General features: G+C 41.4%; 1 protein-coding gene across 12 annotated transcripts in view; it reads left to right on the forward strand.

The window, feature by feature from the left end:
• The window catches only part of LOC110527697 (R3H domain-containing protein 2), a 78,238-nt gene that overhangs the window by 44,360 nt on the left and 19,341 nt on the right, over positions 1–14,537 (forward strand). For 6 of the 12 annotated variants that reach the window (XM_021609142.2, XM_021609145.2, XM_021609146.2 and 3 more), the window contains 9 exons: positions 1,107–1,148; positions 3,100–3,307; positions 3,730–3,808; positions 4,243–4,302; positions 6,582–6,722; positions 6,878–6,986; positions 7,298–7,393; positions 7,805–7,854; positions 8,952–9,005. In XM_021609142.2, coding sequence (XP_021464817.1) covers positions 1,107–1,148; positions 3,100–3,307; positions 3,730–3,808; positions 4,243–4,302; positions 6,582–6,722; positions 6,878–6,986; positions 7,298–7,393; positions 7,805–7,854; positions 8,952–9,005 — 839 coding nt within the window. The remainder of the gene's footprint in view (positions 1–1,106; positions 1,149–3,099; positions 3,308–3,729; positions 3,809–4,242; positions 4,303–6,581; positions 6,723–6,877; positions 6,987–7,297; positions 7,394–7,804; positions 7,855–8,951; positions 9,006–14,537) is intronic. The other 6 variants (XM_021609147.2, XM_021609151.2, XM_021609150.2 and 3 more) reach the window with 4 other exon arrangements.

A 14,537-nucleotide genomic window follows, 5' to 3' on the forward strand; every position in this document is an offset into this window, starting at 1 on the left:
TGTTTGAACTGAATCTCCCATCATGCATTACGTAGTTGCTTATGGCCATGATGCGTATGTGCTGCAAGCTTGTGAAAGGAGTGTAGTGGGGGTGGGTTGGCAGGGATGGATGTCTTTACAGTTGAGACAAATTGAACCCTTCTTTGGAATGCCTGTCATTGAAACATTACAAACAAATTGAATGTTATCTTCATGCCTTGTTTGAATATTGAATTTGAAGCATAGGTGTCTATTTAGCTAGGTCGATTCACTGTAGGTAGCTGCTACCTGCTCTGTCTGGCTTGCTGACTAGCTAGCTAGTGACTATGCTGTTACCAGACAAGCACTCCAAACTAGTTAACAGGTTAGACTGCATAACTACATATTATGGCATGTCAGTCAGTTTGCAAGAGTATCTAGCTAGTTGTGTTTCTGCTTGCTTAATGCATGCAGCTGACTAGTACTACTAGCAAATTGTTACACTTGGTCCAGTCAAAGGTAGCTAGCTAGCTTGACTGTAGCTAGCTAGTAGAAACAGTAAAATATGTTGCTAGCTGTGCTTCTAGCTTCAAACACTATCTGCATCTTAATGGAGTAGAAATGTCAGGTGAACAGTACTTTATCAGCAACGTTATATTCCATCTTGTGCCAATCCAGTGGTTTCGCCTACCAGCTGTGCAGCGCGGGCTACACGGAGAAGCAGAACAATTGGTAGGCGGAAACCACTTGATTCGCACAAAATGGAATAGAAGCTTGCAGATAAAGTTCGTCATTACACAATTTCATGTTTACAACATCTAAAGACCCGCAGCACTACACTGAGAACTTCGCCATTTCTAAAAGGATGTATTTGGGTGTTTATTTATGTTTCTCCGGAGACCCCATACTGCAGAATGAGCAATGGGGAAGTATATTGCGGGTGCGGTTCGTGTTTGGACCCTTCCATAACATGCCATTTACATTAATAGAGATTTGGTTCTAAAATAGTGAACCAATCCTTTTAACTTTTTTCTCTCACTAAAATATGGTTTTCACAAACGTTATTTAATAACGTTGTAAATCTTAAGAAATTGTAATTTTGAGTGTAGCTAGTATTCTTAGTATTACCACGTTTTCTCCCCTTGCAGAGAAGGGCTCAGAACCACGGCCATGGGAGGAAAAGGGCCAGGGTAAGGACTGCATTATTCTGTCTGTTGCATTTAAGTTTGCATATCGTGATCCTAATCCAGGAACTTAAGTCCACCCGTTAGGACTAGTAGGACCCTTTCTATCATCCACAAAGTTCGCTCATGCTAGTTAGAAGGTTAGATAGACCAGGAGAAGTCGCAGAGGTGAGGCCCCCCAAGCCATGAGCTCAGCTTACCGAGTGTATTTATGGAAGTCGGCTTTTGTGTGTGTACTCACAATTTCCTTGCTAATAGGATAATACATGTTCTCTTCCCTTACATCTCATTTCTGTCTGTGCACACCACACACACACCACACTCAGACGCACACCCTCCTTGCAGCTGGGTTCGGTCTTTGCATCAAACCGCTTTCCCTCTGTCTGTCCCTACATTATTTCTAGTGTAGGCTTCATCATGACATCATCTGCTCTCTCACTAGATTGAGACGATGGGAAGTGGGTTAGCCCTTCCACCAAATGAAATCCTTCCCAACGTTTGGATTATGAAGGCTATACATCTCAAAAGGATCACATGCATGTCTGCTGGTGCTGAGCGATTAGTGGGTAGTTCTTCAAAGTAGATCAGGCATACTGCTCAATACAAGCGATCTATCAATTAGATGTATTGTCGGGTAGACACGATTGCATTCGTGAAGTATTCAGACCCCATCACTTTTTCCACGTTTTGTTACGTTAAGGCTTTTTTAATTAAATGGATTAAATCATTTTTTCCCCCACCTCATCAATCCACACAACCCCATAATGACAAAGCAAAAACAGTTTTTTAGAAAGCAATCGGGGGAGTAGTGCTTAGGTCAGGGAGGTGACCAAGAACCCAATGGTCACTTTGACAGAGCTCCAGAGTTCCTCTGTGGAGATGGGAGAACCTTCTAGAAGGACAACGATCTCTGCAGCACTCCACCAATCAGGCCTTGGTAGTGGCCAGAGGGAAGCCACTCCTCAGTAAAAGGCACATGACAGCCCGCTTGAGTTTGCCAAAAGGCACCTGAAGGACTCTGACCATGAGAAACAAGATTCTCTGCGGGGGGGTGGATGAATGTAGCAAAGTACAGAAAGATCATTGATGAAAACCTGCTCCAGAGCGCTCAGGACTTCAGACTGGGGAGAAGGTTCACAATTCCAACAAAGCTTGAGAGGGTCTGCAGAGAAGAATGGGAGATACTCCCCAAATACAGGTGTGCCAAAACTTGTAGCGTTATACCCAAGAAGACTCTGCTGTAATCGCTGCCAAAGGGGCTTCAACAAAGTACTGAGTAAAGGGTCTGAATATTTATATAAATGTGATATTTCCTTTTTTTTTAATGTGGGCTATTGTGTGTGGATTGATGAGGGGGAAAAATCTATTTAATCCATTTTAGAATAAGGCTGTAATGTAACAAAGTGGAAAAAGTGGAGCGGTCTGAATACTTTCCGAATGCACTGTACCTAAGCAACTGTCTATATCCCTCTCGTTCTTGAAGCATTCTGTCACTCCTTTCCTCGTCTGTCTGCCGGCCCCACAGGCTTGCCCGGGCAAGAACCCATGAGAACAGGCTAGGTGCAATGGATTCCCGTCATTGTAGTTAAGTGCAGAAAACGTGGTGATTAACTATGAATATTGGCCTGTTGAAGACAACACCTTCCTGCAACGTCACAGTTTATGCCTGATATGATTTCTCTCCACAGAAAAGGCGCATTGAGCTCACAAAAAAACACAAAAAGTAAATGGTTTTCATATAATTGAGCTAACGTAAATAAACTGACATTTCAGCTAATCGCTCAGCACTGCCGGCATGCAGCTTTTTTTCTCTCACATCAGTTAACTTTTACCTACTTTACACTACAACATTTAACATATGTTTAAAAATATTTACAGTGTGCAATGTTGTTTGGTCTATTTGTATCTAAGGACCACAGTACACTAAGTTTCTCCTATCTGGTTGTGTGTATGATAGTCCAATGCCAAGCTGAAGCTGGTGAGGAGCCTGGCGGTGTGTGAGGAGTCATCAGGTCCGTTCTGTACTGACGGACCTCCAGACCAGGACATCATCCAGCTACACATCAGCTGCCCATCAGACAAGGAGGAGGAGAAGTCCTCTAAGGATGAGTACGAGAACGAGGAGAAGAACAAGGACAAGACTCCACGCAAGATGCTTTCTCGAGGTAAGCTACCTACCTGAGGGAAAAAATGGTTGTCCTTACAATGAATATCAGTTCAGGAGTTAAGGTTTTTAAATGTAGCGCTGAAGAGGGTTATGCAGGGAGTGTTTTTATTATTATTATTATTATTATTATTAGGGAGAGTGTGTGTAAAAAAAGCTCTTCCATTCGTGTGTTCAGAAACAACACACTGTGAGCCAAGCAACTCTGACCGTGTGCGTGCACACGAGCGTAATGTATACGTTTGTGTTTGTGCGTAGCAGAAAATAGTTGACATGGAAACAATCCTCTAAGTGCGTTTTGAAACAACACCCTCTCTGACTCCTCTGACGCTTTGTGTGTGTGTAGATGCTCCTGATTGCATGCGTGCGGTTTGTAGATGGTGTGTGTGTGGTGTCATTTTTTTCTGTCTCTTTCCCCTCCAGACTCCAGCCAGGAGTACACAGACTCCACCGGCATCGACGTGCACGAGTTCCTGGTCAACACACTGAAAAACAACCCCAGGTAACACACATACACACACTTAAAAACAACCTGAGGCAGAGGAACCTTATCGATCTCCTATCACAGCCACATCACTAAATGGTATCTAGATGTAGTCTGTTGCCATATGAGCTTGCAGGTCCCCCTAGTAATGGAAATGGATTGAGAAATTCTGCTCTAAGGGCCGAATCGCAACAAGTTTTTTTCCACAAATCTATCATCAATGCATGACTGAAGTGAAAATCCAAGTTACGTGCACAGATCTCAAGTTGGGTTCCGGCTGTAAGCGAATGCTGCTGCAGTTGTAGTAATCCTGCGGTGGTCTGGACGCTACAGTAGCTGCCCAGCCTCAGTTTGCTGGAGTATTCACTGCGGTGAATGGAGCCTTTGCTCTTTGTATGAGTAGTTGCCACTCTCTCCGTCTCCCTCACTCTCCCTCTCTTTCTCCCCAACAGGGATCGAATGATGCTGCTGAAACTAGAACAAGATATCCTGGAGTTCATTAATGACGACGAGTGAGACACATTCCCTATATATATAGTACACTAAAGTAGCGCTCTAGATAGGGAACAGGATGCCATTTGGGATGCATACACATTCTCTACTGCAACTCAACTCACTCTACTTACATTTTAGCTTTCTATGCCTCTCCGTCACAGTATTTTTAGATGGTATATTGTACTGTAGTTGGTATATCAGCCTGGAAATCTGTGTCCTCCTGTCAATTGGATGGTATACAGGGTTGGAAATTAACACCCGCCAAATGTTGGGAGATTTGGTCATTGGAGGAATGTAAGAATGTATATTTTGTATATTGTATATTTTACCAGCCACATTGGCAGCTGGTCACACAGACCATTTGGGAACATTGTTTGTTTTTTTAAAATCTAAATGCCGCATGTAGAAGAAGTTGGTAAAATTGACAAGGAAGGCTACTAAAATGTGACTTTGTCCTCGTGTTTCATGGCCAGTTATATTGTTTTGTTCAATGCCACTAGGAAGACGGAATTCTTTCATCAGAGACAAGCGAGTACCCAAGTTACCATGGTAACTGCTCGTCCCTTAAGGGGGCAGCTTTACATTTTTGGTCTCACCTAAGGTTTGAGCATGGATCACTCCTAAAAACTTTTATTCATGAACTTTTAGTAATTTCTTATCATTAAAACACTCAAATACTTTTGTTCTCCTAGATGTATTTGTGTGCTGCTACATTTCTACTCGGGAGCACATCGTGAACTCCAGCGTGGTGCCCTGGGGCCGGATTCACAAAACCTTAAGAACAAATTTCTTAACGTCCATTTTTTCCCTAAACTATAGACAAAGTTGCTATTTCTCAGTAAAGTTATTGGAAATGTTCTTAATTTTTTCCCTATATTTCTTCCTAAGAGTATACGCAAGAAATTGGGTTCTTCTAAATAATGTTTTAGGTTTCTTCTTGGAAATGTACTTAACTTTAGGGCAGCTAAACCCTTGTCTTGAGACGAATGGATACTTTTGTAACCATTAACATTTTCTTGCGTCACAGACAGTTGGCTACCGGGTATTTAAGTACAGCAAGAAAACAAATTAAACGCACATTATCTAGCTAGCTAGAAATTAACAATATTCTAGACGTGTTTAATAGCTTGCGCTATCTCGTCAATTTGCAAAGAAACACTTGGCTAACTCGGCTTACGACGTTAACGTTAGCTATGTTGGCTATAAAGTTGTTACATGTGAGCTAACTTACTTACCGGTCGCGCAGTCCCTCTACCACCATCTCTTCTATCATGGATGACAATCTTCTCCTCCAGCTGCTCCACATGAATTGTCTCTCATCTTCCTTCTTCTTAGCAGCCGACTTGATGTTCGACCACTTCTTTTTTACGGCTTCACTGTCCCTTGCCATACGCCGGAATACAGAGTCAGACTCTGCCAATCTCGCCCATCCTCTCTTTTTTGGTCTCTGCAGTGACCCCGCAGTTATCAAGTCTCCCCAACAGCAACCTTTTCCTGGCTGCCATTTCCTCCACCGTCACTTCAAGCTCTTGTTTGCTGAAGTTTTTATTGCACTTTCCTTGATTATCCACTTTTGACTTTGATATAGCTAGTCTGATGCCTATAATGTGTGAAAAATAACAAAATAACAATCCTATCATTCCTGTCGCATAGGCTTATTAATTGGTTTCAAGCACGTCACGAATGTCAATGCCACATAAGATATTTACGAAGTTCCTTAGAAAATTTGAGGAACTGCATTTACGAAATATCTTATGAACTTCTTATTTTTTTCTTTAAAATACTTTATATATTTGTTCTGAAAAAACATTTTGTGAATCCGGACCCTGAACTTTTGTGCACTTTGTTTATTTTTGAAATTCAGTTGTAGAACTAAATGATTGTAGAACTAAATGATCTAAATTATTTATTTGTACCCCATTTACTTCTTACTAGTAATACATTTATTGTTTTAGAAAAACAGAAAGCACGGTCATCTGGATTTTTTTATATATAGAATATATATGACCTGTATTGCGGAAAACCTATTTTGGCAGGTAAAGAATCTTGAATGGCGGCTGGTGGACCAAAACGTTTATTTACCACACAGATGGTGTCTTTACTCTCATCTCGAGTTTATTTAGTCTTTTTTACAATTTTATCTAAGAAAGATGTGTAGAGACACTGTACTTCCACAAGGGTATCATTACTCAACTGATAGGATATCTGTGATGGACACCAACCTATTAAATTAGTTATAATATGTAGTTAATATAATATGTAGTTCTATGGTGTCATCTTCTCCTTTCCCATCCAGTAACCAGTACAAGAAGTTCCCCCAGATGACATCGTACCACCGCATGCTGCTGCACCGTGTAGCTGCCTATTTTGGCATGGACCACAACGTAGACCAGACTGGCAAGGCCGTCATCATCAACAAGACTGGCAACACACGCATGTGAGTGGGAGAATGGTAGAAGTTAGAAGACCATGAGTGGAACTTAAATGGCAATGAATAGAAGTTGGAGGACAATTAGTAGAACTTTGTAAGACAAAGAAACAAATAGCTTCCATTGTTCGACCAAGAGTTGCTGAATATGTTTTCTTCTTCAGCCCAGATCAAAGGTTCTCCGAGCACATCAAGGATGAAAGGAATTTGGACTTCCAGAAGAAGTTTATCCTCAAGAGAGACGATGTTAGTATGGACAAGGATGATAATCAGGTGATGATAGACACTACTTCAAGTGTAGCTTTTTATAATGTAGTGATTTTAAAATACTTTAATCATTTTAAAAAGTATTTCTTGCTCTCTTTAGCTTTGTTGATCTTTCTACAACACGAGATATGAGAAGGCTGAATATCATATATCCCATTGACTTTAGTATTGATAACAAATTGTTGAATAATAAATTGCATGTTTTTCCTCACACTTACTGTATTTTTGTGAAGATGCTCTGAAGAGTATTCAGTGAATACCACTTCTGTCCAATGAGGTTGCTGATCCCGCCCCTCTTTCCTCTTGTCCAATCGCAGATCCGTGTGCCGCTGCAGGATGGGCGGCGCAGCAAGTCAATAGAAGAGAGGGAGGAGGAGTATCAGAGGGTACGAGACCGGATCTTCGCCCGAGAAGTAAGTGGTGGGGCACACTCAACAGTGGAGATGGGCAGTTGGACTAACTTGTTAACTTGTCCCCCACTGTCTGTTCCACTAACCATTCCTCCCATTGTATAAACTAACAGCTAATTGTATTAACTTATGGGTGGAGAGAGAACGGCTTACTTCATACAGTAGAGTCTATTCAGGTGGAATAGAATTAGACGGGAGAGTAATAAGTGAAGTTAATATTTTTGGAGGTCATCGGTGAACCTTAGGTAACCTTAGCTTATACAGTACTTGACAGAATTGACATGAGTCAGTTTTCACTGTCCAGGCAGTTACTGTAAATGAGAATATGTTCTCAATAAACTACCCGGTCCAATTATTGCTAATAAATAAATATAGTTTTGGGATCGACTAGCTGTAGCTATTCGTAATGTACAGGTGTCTCTTCCTTTTCAGTCCTCTCAAAATGGATACATCAACGACAACAGGTAAGCTCACAGTAACAGTACAGTATGCATCACAATGGACAGCTTCATGTGTGCACTTGTAAAGGGAGTATGGAGTTAGTCCCCAGCCAGTTTACTCCCCTAGGTGGGTAGGAGAAGTAGTCAGGGGGTGGCCTGGTCACATCAGGGCTCCTAACCCTGTTCCAACCCCCCTGGCACCATCAAACTATGCCACCAAGTTACATTTAGGTGTATTTCAAGACATCAAGGTTCACATGCAATAATGCTGGCAATATAATCATGCTGGCAGTATGTTGAAGTTTCACGGACCAGGGTTAGGTTTTGTTGAGTTGGAATTAATGATGTGTATAAACCCTGGATTGCTGATGCTATGTATTGGCCATTGAGAGGCTTTGTAGCAACCAGTCGGCCATATTGGCACTCCCCAGTAGGTAACAGTCCTCCACAGGAACGAAAGGAATTTTATAGTATTTCAATGAAATGTTACAAGACAATTAAAGGTATTTTAGATATTTTGTTGTAGTGGGGACAGTAACATTAGTGATCTTTAAAAATGATACTTTAATGACATTTTTAAAACATTTTATTGCTAGCTCACATAATATAATTTAATAGTCTGAATTAAGGTGTCTGTAATAGAATAAATGTGGCAAATTAATTTAGACATTAATAAATGCATTTCTATAACTTCCTAAATATGTTTTACAACGGTGGGGGAGTTCCAAGATGGGAGCCATGGTAGCTTCAACACAGCGCTCCCTATCAGTCATCTAGTGTATAATTAATTGGTTGGAATGTGGGGTGAATTGATATTCATGTGTAGCTGAGAATAGTTTTCCAAATATATTCCAAACAAATAAGTACAGCTTTCAACCCCTCTCCCTTTCTGATAGACATGAACGATTATTAAACAGATGTACTGAGAGAAGGAAAGAAGTATGATAACTTTGTTCCTTGTTTTGAGCTGTCTACATTTTTGCTCTGTGTGCATTATTTCTCTGTCCTGGGGGTTAGATACAGTGCAGCACTGTTACCTACCTACCTACCTGGCCCCCTCTCCTATACCCACCCACTAACACCCGGCCTTGCCTTTCTCTCCTTCCACTATCACCCAACAGACTTTCCACTGAAGGCTACTCCTCTAGCTCTCAAAAGAGGAGACAGATCTTTAGGTACTGACACAACCTGGTGATGTGTGATTAGTAGCCTGTGATTGTGTTGCCATGCCCATCTACCCTCTATCTAGTGGTGATTTTATGACTGACTGGTTGCGTCCGGAATGGCACCTTATTCCCTAGATAGTGCACTACTTTTTGACCAGAGGTCTGGTCAAAAGTAGTGGACAATAAAGGGCATAGGGTGCCATTTCGGATGTAGCCACCGGGTGTTCTTGCTTGGCGTGGGGTTGGCACTGTGAGGTCCACTGCATGGCTGCTTTGTGGTTGGTTTTTCTGGGAGTGGGTACTACTTATTATCTACCTGTCATCACCACTACTACATATTTTATAGTACTGTACTACTGCATTGCATCCCCCTATTTTTTGTTGTTGATTTGGTGGTTGTTAATCTGGTTTGGTTTTGTAACCCCTTCATCTTTGCTCTACTACTTGCACAGCAGTTGTCTCTACTACTACTACTACTGTCTGTGGTATCCTAAGGAGAGATCTCTCTGTGTTTGGTTGTGATCTGCAGCAGTGAAACAATCATACTGAAACGTCTTTAGCCGACTTAGCTCAGTAATGTTGAAAAAGGGATTTGAGGTAGGTTGTAATTAGTTCCATAGACATTTGTGAAAGGAAGTTTGACTTTTTACTGACTCAGATCTTTTCACGTCGTTCAGTCAAAAAGAATGACTCTTCAACTCATTTTGTTAATTTGATTCAGTAATGCCCAGAGCTCACAGGCGAAAGACGAACTAAAAACTCTGAAATACTCATGATTCTACAAGCCTCTCGTTCACTATAGCGGGCTTATTGGAGCTGTTGTTTGTGACTGAGACACAAGTGTGCTTTAAACAATGTACTGTACAAATACGATTGTTTCTTGAAACGAGGTCTAGTTGTGGCCACAACCGGCCTAGATTGTAAACAACTTTTGGCGGAATGACTTGACTGCCGCGAACAGCAGGTGTTCTTAATGTTTGGTATTCTCAGTGTAGTTATGGTCTGATTTTCCAGAGGGAGGGCCTTGTATGCGTTTCTGTGTGTGGATGTGCATTTTCTTGTTTGCCTATGGCCCTATACAGCTCGTTGCGTGCGGTCTTAGTGCCAGCATTGATTTGTGGTGGTAAATGAACAGCTACAGTATAAAAATGTGTATTAACTATCTTGGTAAATAGTATGGTCTGCAGCTTATTGTATTCTGAAAAAAAACTTCAGTCTTCCTTAACATTAGAGATCGTGCACTAGCTGTTGTTAACAAAGGGGCACGCCCCTCCCTTCGTCTTACTCGAATCTGCCATCTGGTCTTGATGCATAGAAAAACCAGCAAGATGTATACTGAACAAAAATATAAACGGAACGTTCATTGATTTTACTGAGATACAGTTCATATGAGGGAATCAGTCATTTGAAATAAATTAATTATGCCCTAATCTATGAATTTCACATTACTTGGAATACAGATATGCATCTGTTGGTCACAGATATAGATACCGGTTGGGTGTACGGCCAAATTGATAAATTAACATTCAATTATCTGGCAACAGCTCTGGTGGACATTCCTGCAGTCAGCATGCCAATTGCATGCTCCTGTGGTATTGTGTTGTGACACAACTGCACATTTTAATGGCCTTTTATTGTCCCCAGCACAAGGTGCACCTGTGTAATGATCCCGCTGTTTAATCAGCTTCTTGATATGCCACATCTGTCAGGTGGATGGATTATCTTGGCAAAGGAGAAACCGGGATGTTAACAAATTTGTGCACAAAATTTGAGAGTTACTCATTTTGTGCATATGGATCATTTCTGGGATCTTTTATTTCAGCTCATGAAACATGGGACCAACACTTTACATGTAGCGTTTATATTTTTGCTCAATGTAAATGATCCATGTCCTCGTTCAGCCATGACTCTTGTCCCGTTGATAGAATAGTCTCGAATGGAGCTCATCCCGTTTTTCTCCAGTGACTGCATGCTTGCCAATTGAACAGAGGGCAACGGCGGTCTATTTTGTCAGCCGGTAATTGTCAAGCAAATTACTGCCGGTCTCACGATAATTGACCTTTTAATTAACATACACGTTTAGCATCTAATGGCTTCCACGGGTAACCTACAAGCTACTGATGCAAACGTTTTGTAACATCTACATTTTAAAAAGTCTAAAAAAATCTGTTTTAATATAGCCTATACCTTCACAATAAATGCATTATTTATTTTAGACAGGTCTAAAGAAACACGATATGAAGAAAATGTAGTCTCTTTCAGAAGAACAGAATAGCATACTGAGTCTTTGTTAGGTCCTGATCTGGCTGTGCCATATGGATGTGGGCTGCGCTCATATTTTATAGTATGAAGAATACAATTGAACAAAGCTTAAAAAAAATAAAGGATATTTTCTCCAAACAATTTGAGGGCTTGCTATTCTATGTTGAGCGGTTAACAAAGAAACAGGTACTCCTATATGCTTAATTTAGAGTTATTAATGTAACTTTAGTTGTGATACAAACGTTGGGCTATATGTTTAGATTTTTTAAATACATTCTCAGGCTGTGTTATGTGACTAATGATGATTTTAAAAAAGTTGTATGAAAGGCTTGAGCCCTGCTTGGTTTTTGTGCAGGCTGTACACACTTCATCAGTCTCTCATTTACAATTTCACAAGCACTTAATAATGCCTCAAATTTCCCAGCGGCATCCCCTTTGTGTGGCCGTAATGCCCCCTAAAAGAATCCATACCTTTGGTGGCCATTGTGCCCTTGGGCTGAATATAACTTTAATTCCCTTCTTTCTTCGTGCTCCGACATACCTCTCACTCACATGGCTGTCCGTCATGTGATCGGATCTTTCTCACAGGCTACAAGTGAAGACGAGACACATTGGGGACGCAACTGCGCACATCCTTATCCAATTCCGAGGTGCCCATTGATGATATTGGAAGAACTGTCCACATACTTTTCAACAGCCAACAAGAGGCCTAACGAACATCAAAAGCACTAGCCTATGTCAATCCACTATCCCCCATAATACAAAATTTGACCTATTCTGTGCGAGAAATAAATATTCCAAACATAGTCTGGGACAGTTGTGGGATGTGATAGATTAATACAACCACATTTTTATCTCTTCATTCATAGACTCAATTATGGACACTCTTACTGACAGTTGTGGCTGCTTGGTCGTTATGTATTATTGCCTCTACCCTCTTGCCCTTTGTGCTGTTGTCTGTGCCCGATAATGTTTGTACCATGTTTTGTGCTGTTGCCATGTTCTGTTGCTACCATGCTGTGTTGTCGTAGGTCTCTCCTTGTGTAGTGTTGTGGTCTCTCGTCATGATGTGTGTTTTTGTCCTATATTTAAAAATAAAAAAAAATATCCCAGCCCTCGTCCCCGCAGGAGGTCTTTTGGTAGGCTGTCATTGTAAATAAGAATTTGTTCTTAACTGACTTGCCTACTTAAATAAAAAACTCACATGCTGCTTATGTATGCCAGTTAGGCTCTACACCAATTGTAAAGCGGATTAATGCTTTGTTTTAAGATTTTTGGGGGGGCCATTTTAGTTGTGATACAAACCTTATCAAAACATATAGGCCTATGGGCTAGGCTACATGAGGTGTGGGACTGATTTTAAAAAGTCACCAAAAAATATGTATGCTTTCTTTCCTTACACTGGGCATCATTCACAAGTGATATTATATAAATCACAGGTGATAGGCTAATATTGTCACCCATTAGACTATTCTTGATTTAATCTGGGCTTTACATACACAAAATAGAATGTGTCTAATTTGTTTTAATTTAGAATGGACCATTAACATGCAGCTGTATCAATAAGGGGTAGAAGGGGGGGGGGGGCATGTCATCTATGCACTTAAATAACAAATGGAGGACGCTTTTCCCGTGGTCCATTTTATGCCAGCCAAGTAGGCAATACTGTTGTAAAGACGAGCAATGTGCTTAATACTAGGAAAGTTGATAAATATAGTAGGCCTAGCCTATAGATAGCTGATGGGATCCTCTTTCTAATAGAGGCCATCACAGTTTTCGCACATAATTTCATAGTCTATAGAAATGCTGTGCAACATGGGCTCTCGTGAAGTGTTTGATTAGATTTTTGCCTACATTTGCATTGACGTCAGAGTGATTAGAGGGACAATAGTGCTGAGTACCAGGCATTTAGCAAGTTTACTAATGACCATCAGCAGTTTCAGAGCTTGGAGAAAGCTAATTACTGTGACTAAACGTCATGTGAAATTTGACTTCTTTCATGACTCGTGACCGCCGGTGTGGCGGTAATGCGGTCACCGTAACAGCCCTGGTCCGGAGTAAGCAGAACATCCAGAGCTGCAGACTCTTTGAAGTAGACATTTTCTTCCCAAATCAAGGTTGGTGATCGCTGTTCCGATGTCCAGAAGCTGTTTTAGGTTATAGGAAATGATGGCAGAGACAAAGTTCAAATCCGCTTTAGGATACCTCAGTCATTTCTCAGAATATCTGGCACAGACGAGTTTAGCAGACTTGGCCGTTTTGCCTGCCAGCGATGTCTTGTGGTGGTATAGCTTGTTATTGTTCTGTGGATATTCCCCTCCAATAGGGTACCACAGTATGTGCAGTCATCGCACCCCACTGTATTTCAGTTGAGTTTAATTTTCTATTGTTAGTCAAAAATCCAAGCATTTGTTGTCAGCATTTTAGGTGATGAGTCTGAATGCTCAAACACTGTCATCAAGTTACTGTCCCGAACTTGCATTTGTCAAATTTGATTGAAATGCAATAAAATCCATATTAGATTAAGATAGAAGTAAGAAAAGGTAAGCCGTAGAACGTAAACATAGCGACAGTGAGCCGATGTTGGGGTAGGACAGTAGGTTATGACAAGTTGATAGCGTCCTGGTCGTCGCTGGATGCATTCTAATAATGCCAAATGTGATTGATAATCTTGGCAGCAGCCCTCATCCAGGGTGACAGCACCTTATGAATATTGCAATGAGACGGTGTGTTTCTATCATAGACATTAAGACCCGGTAGATGGTGATAGCGCTGACATATTCCTATTGGGGAAACTCCCGACGGCGCATGAAGGTGGAAGAATTTGAAGCGCACCATATTGATGAGTGGGGCTGAATGGCACCAGGAAAAGCACTAAGGATCACGCCGAACGGGTGATGGAGGCCAAAACTAGCAAAGGATCATTGTCGATGTAGTAGTTTTCATCCTAGTCTGAGAGATCCTTGATGTCTATGGCATGAGGGCGTGAGCCTCTTCGTAGCTTGCCGGCCCGCGATTGGTCGGTGTCAGCACGTGGAACTTTGCAATGGATCGCTATTTAATTAAAATAGGCATCACTAGGTTGCTACACAGTAGCCGACCAGCAGCGCTTGTGACTTCACGCTTCAGACCGCACCCGCGGGGGGCCTGGTTTCTATATATATATATGTGTCTGTGTGTGTGTCTATGCGCAGGCGTGTTTTGTCCATTGGCCTTATTGTATTTGTAGTGGTGTGTCAGGTGTGAGTTATGGACCTTGTCTCACACCCTCATTCTGCT

This window comes from Oncorhynchus mykiss, chromosome 7 (genome assembly GCF_013265735.2).
Source record: "Oncorhynchus mykiss isolate Arlee chromosome 7, USDA_OmykA_1.1, whole genome shotgun sequence".
NCBI lineage: Eukaryota > Metazoa > Chordata > Actinopteri > Salmoniformes > Salmonidae > Oncorhynchus > Oncorhynchus mykiss.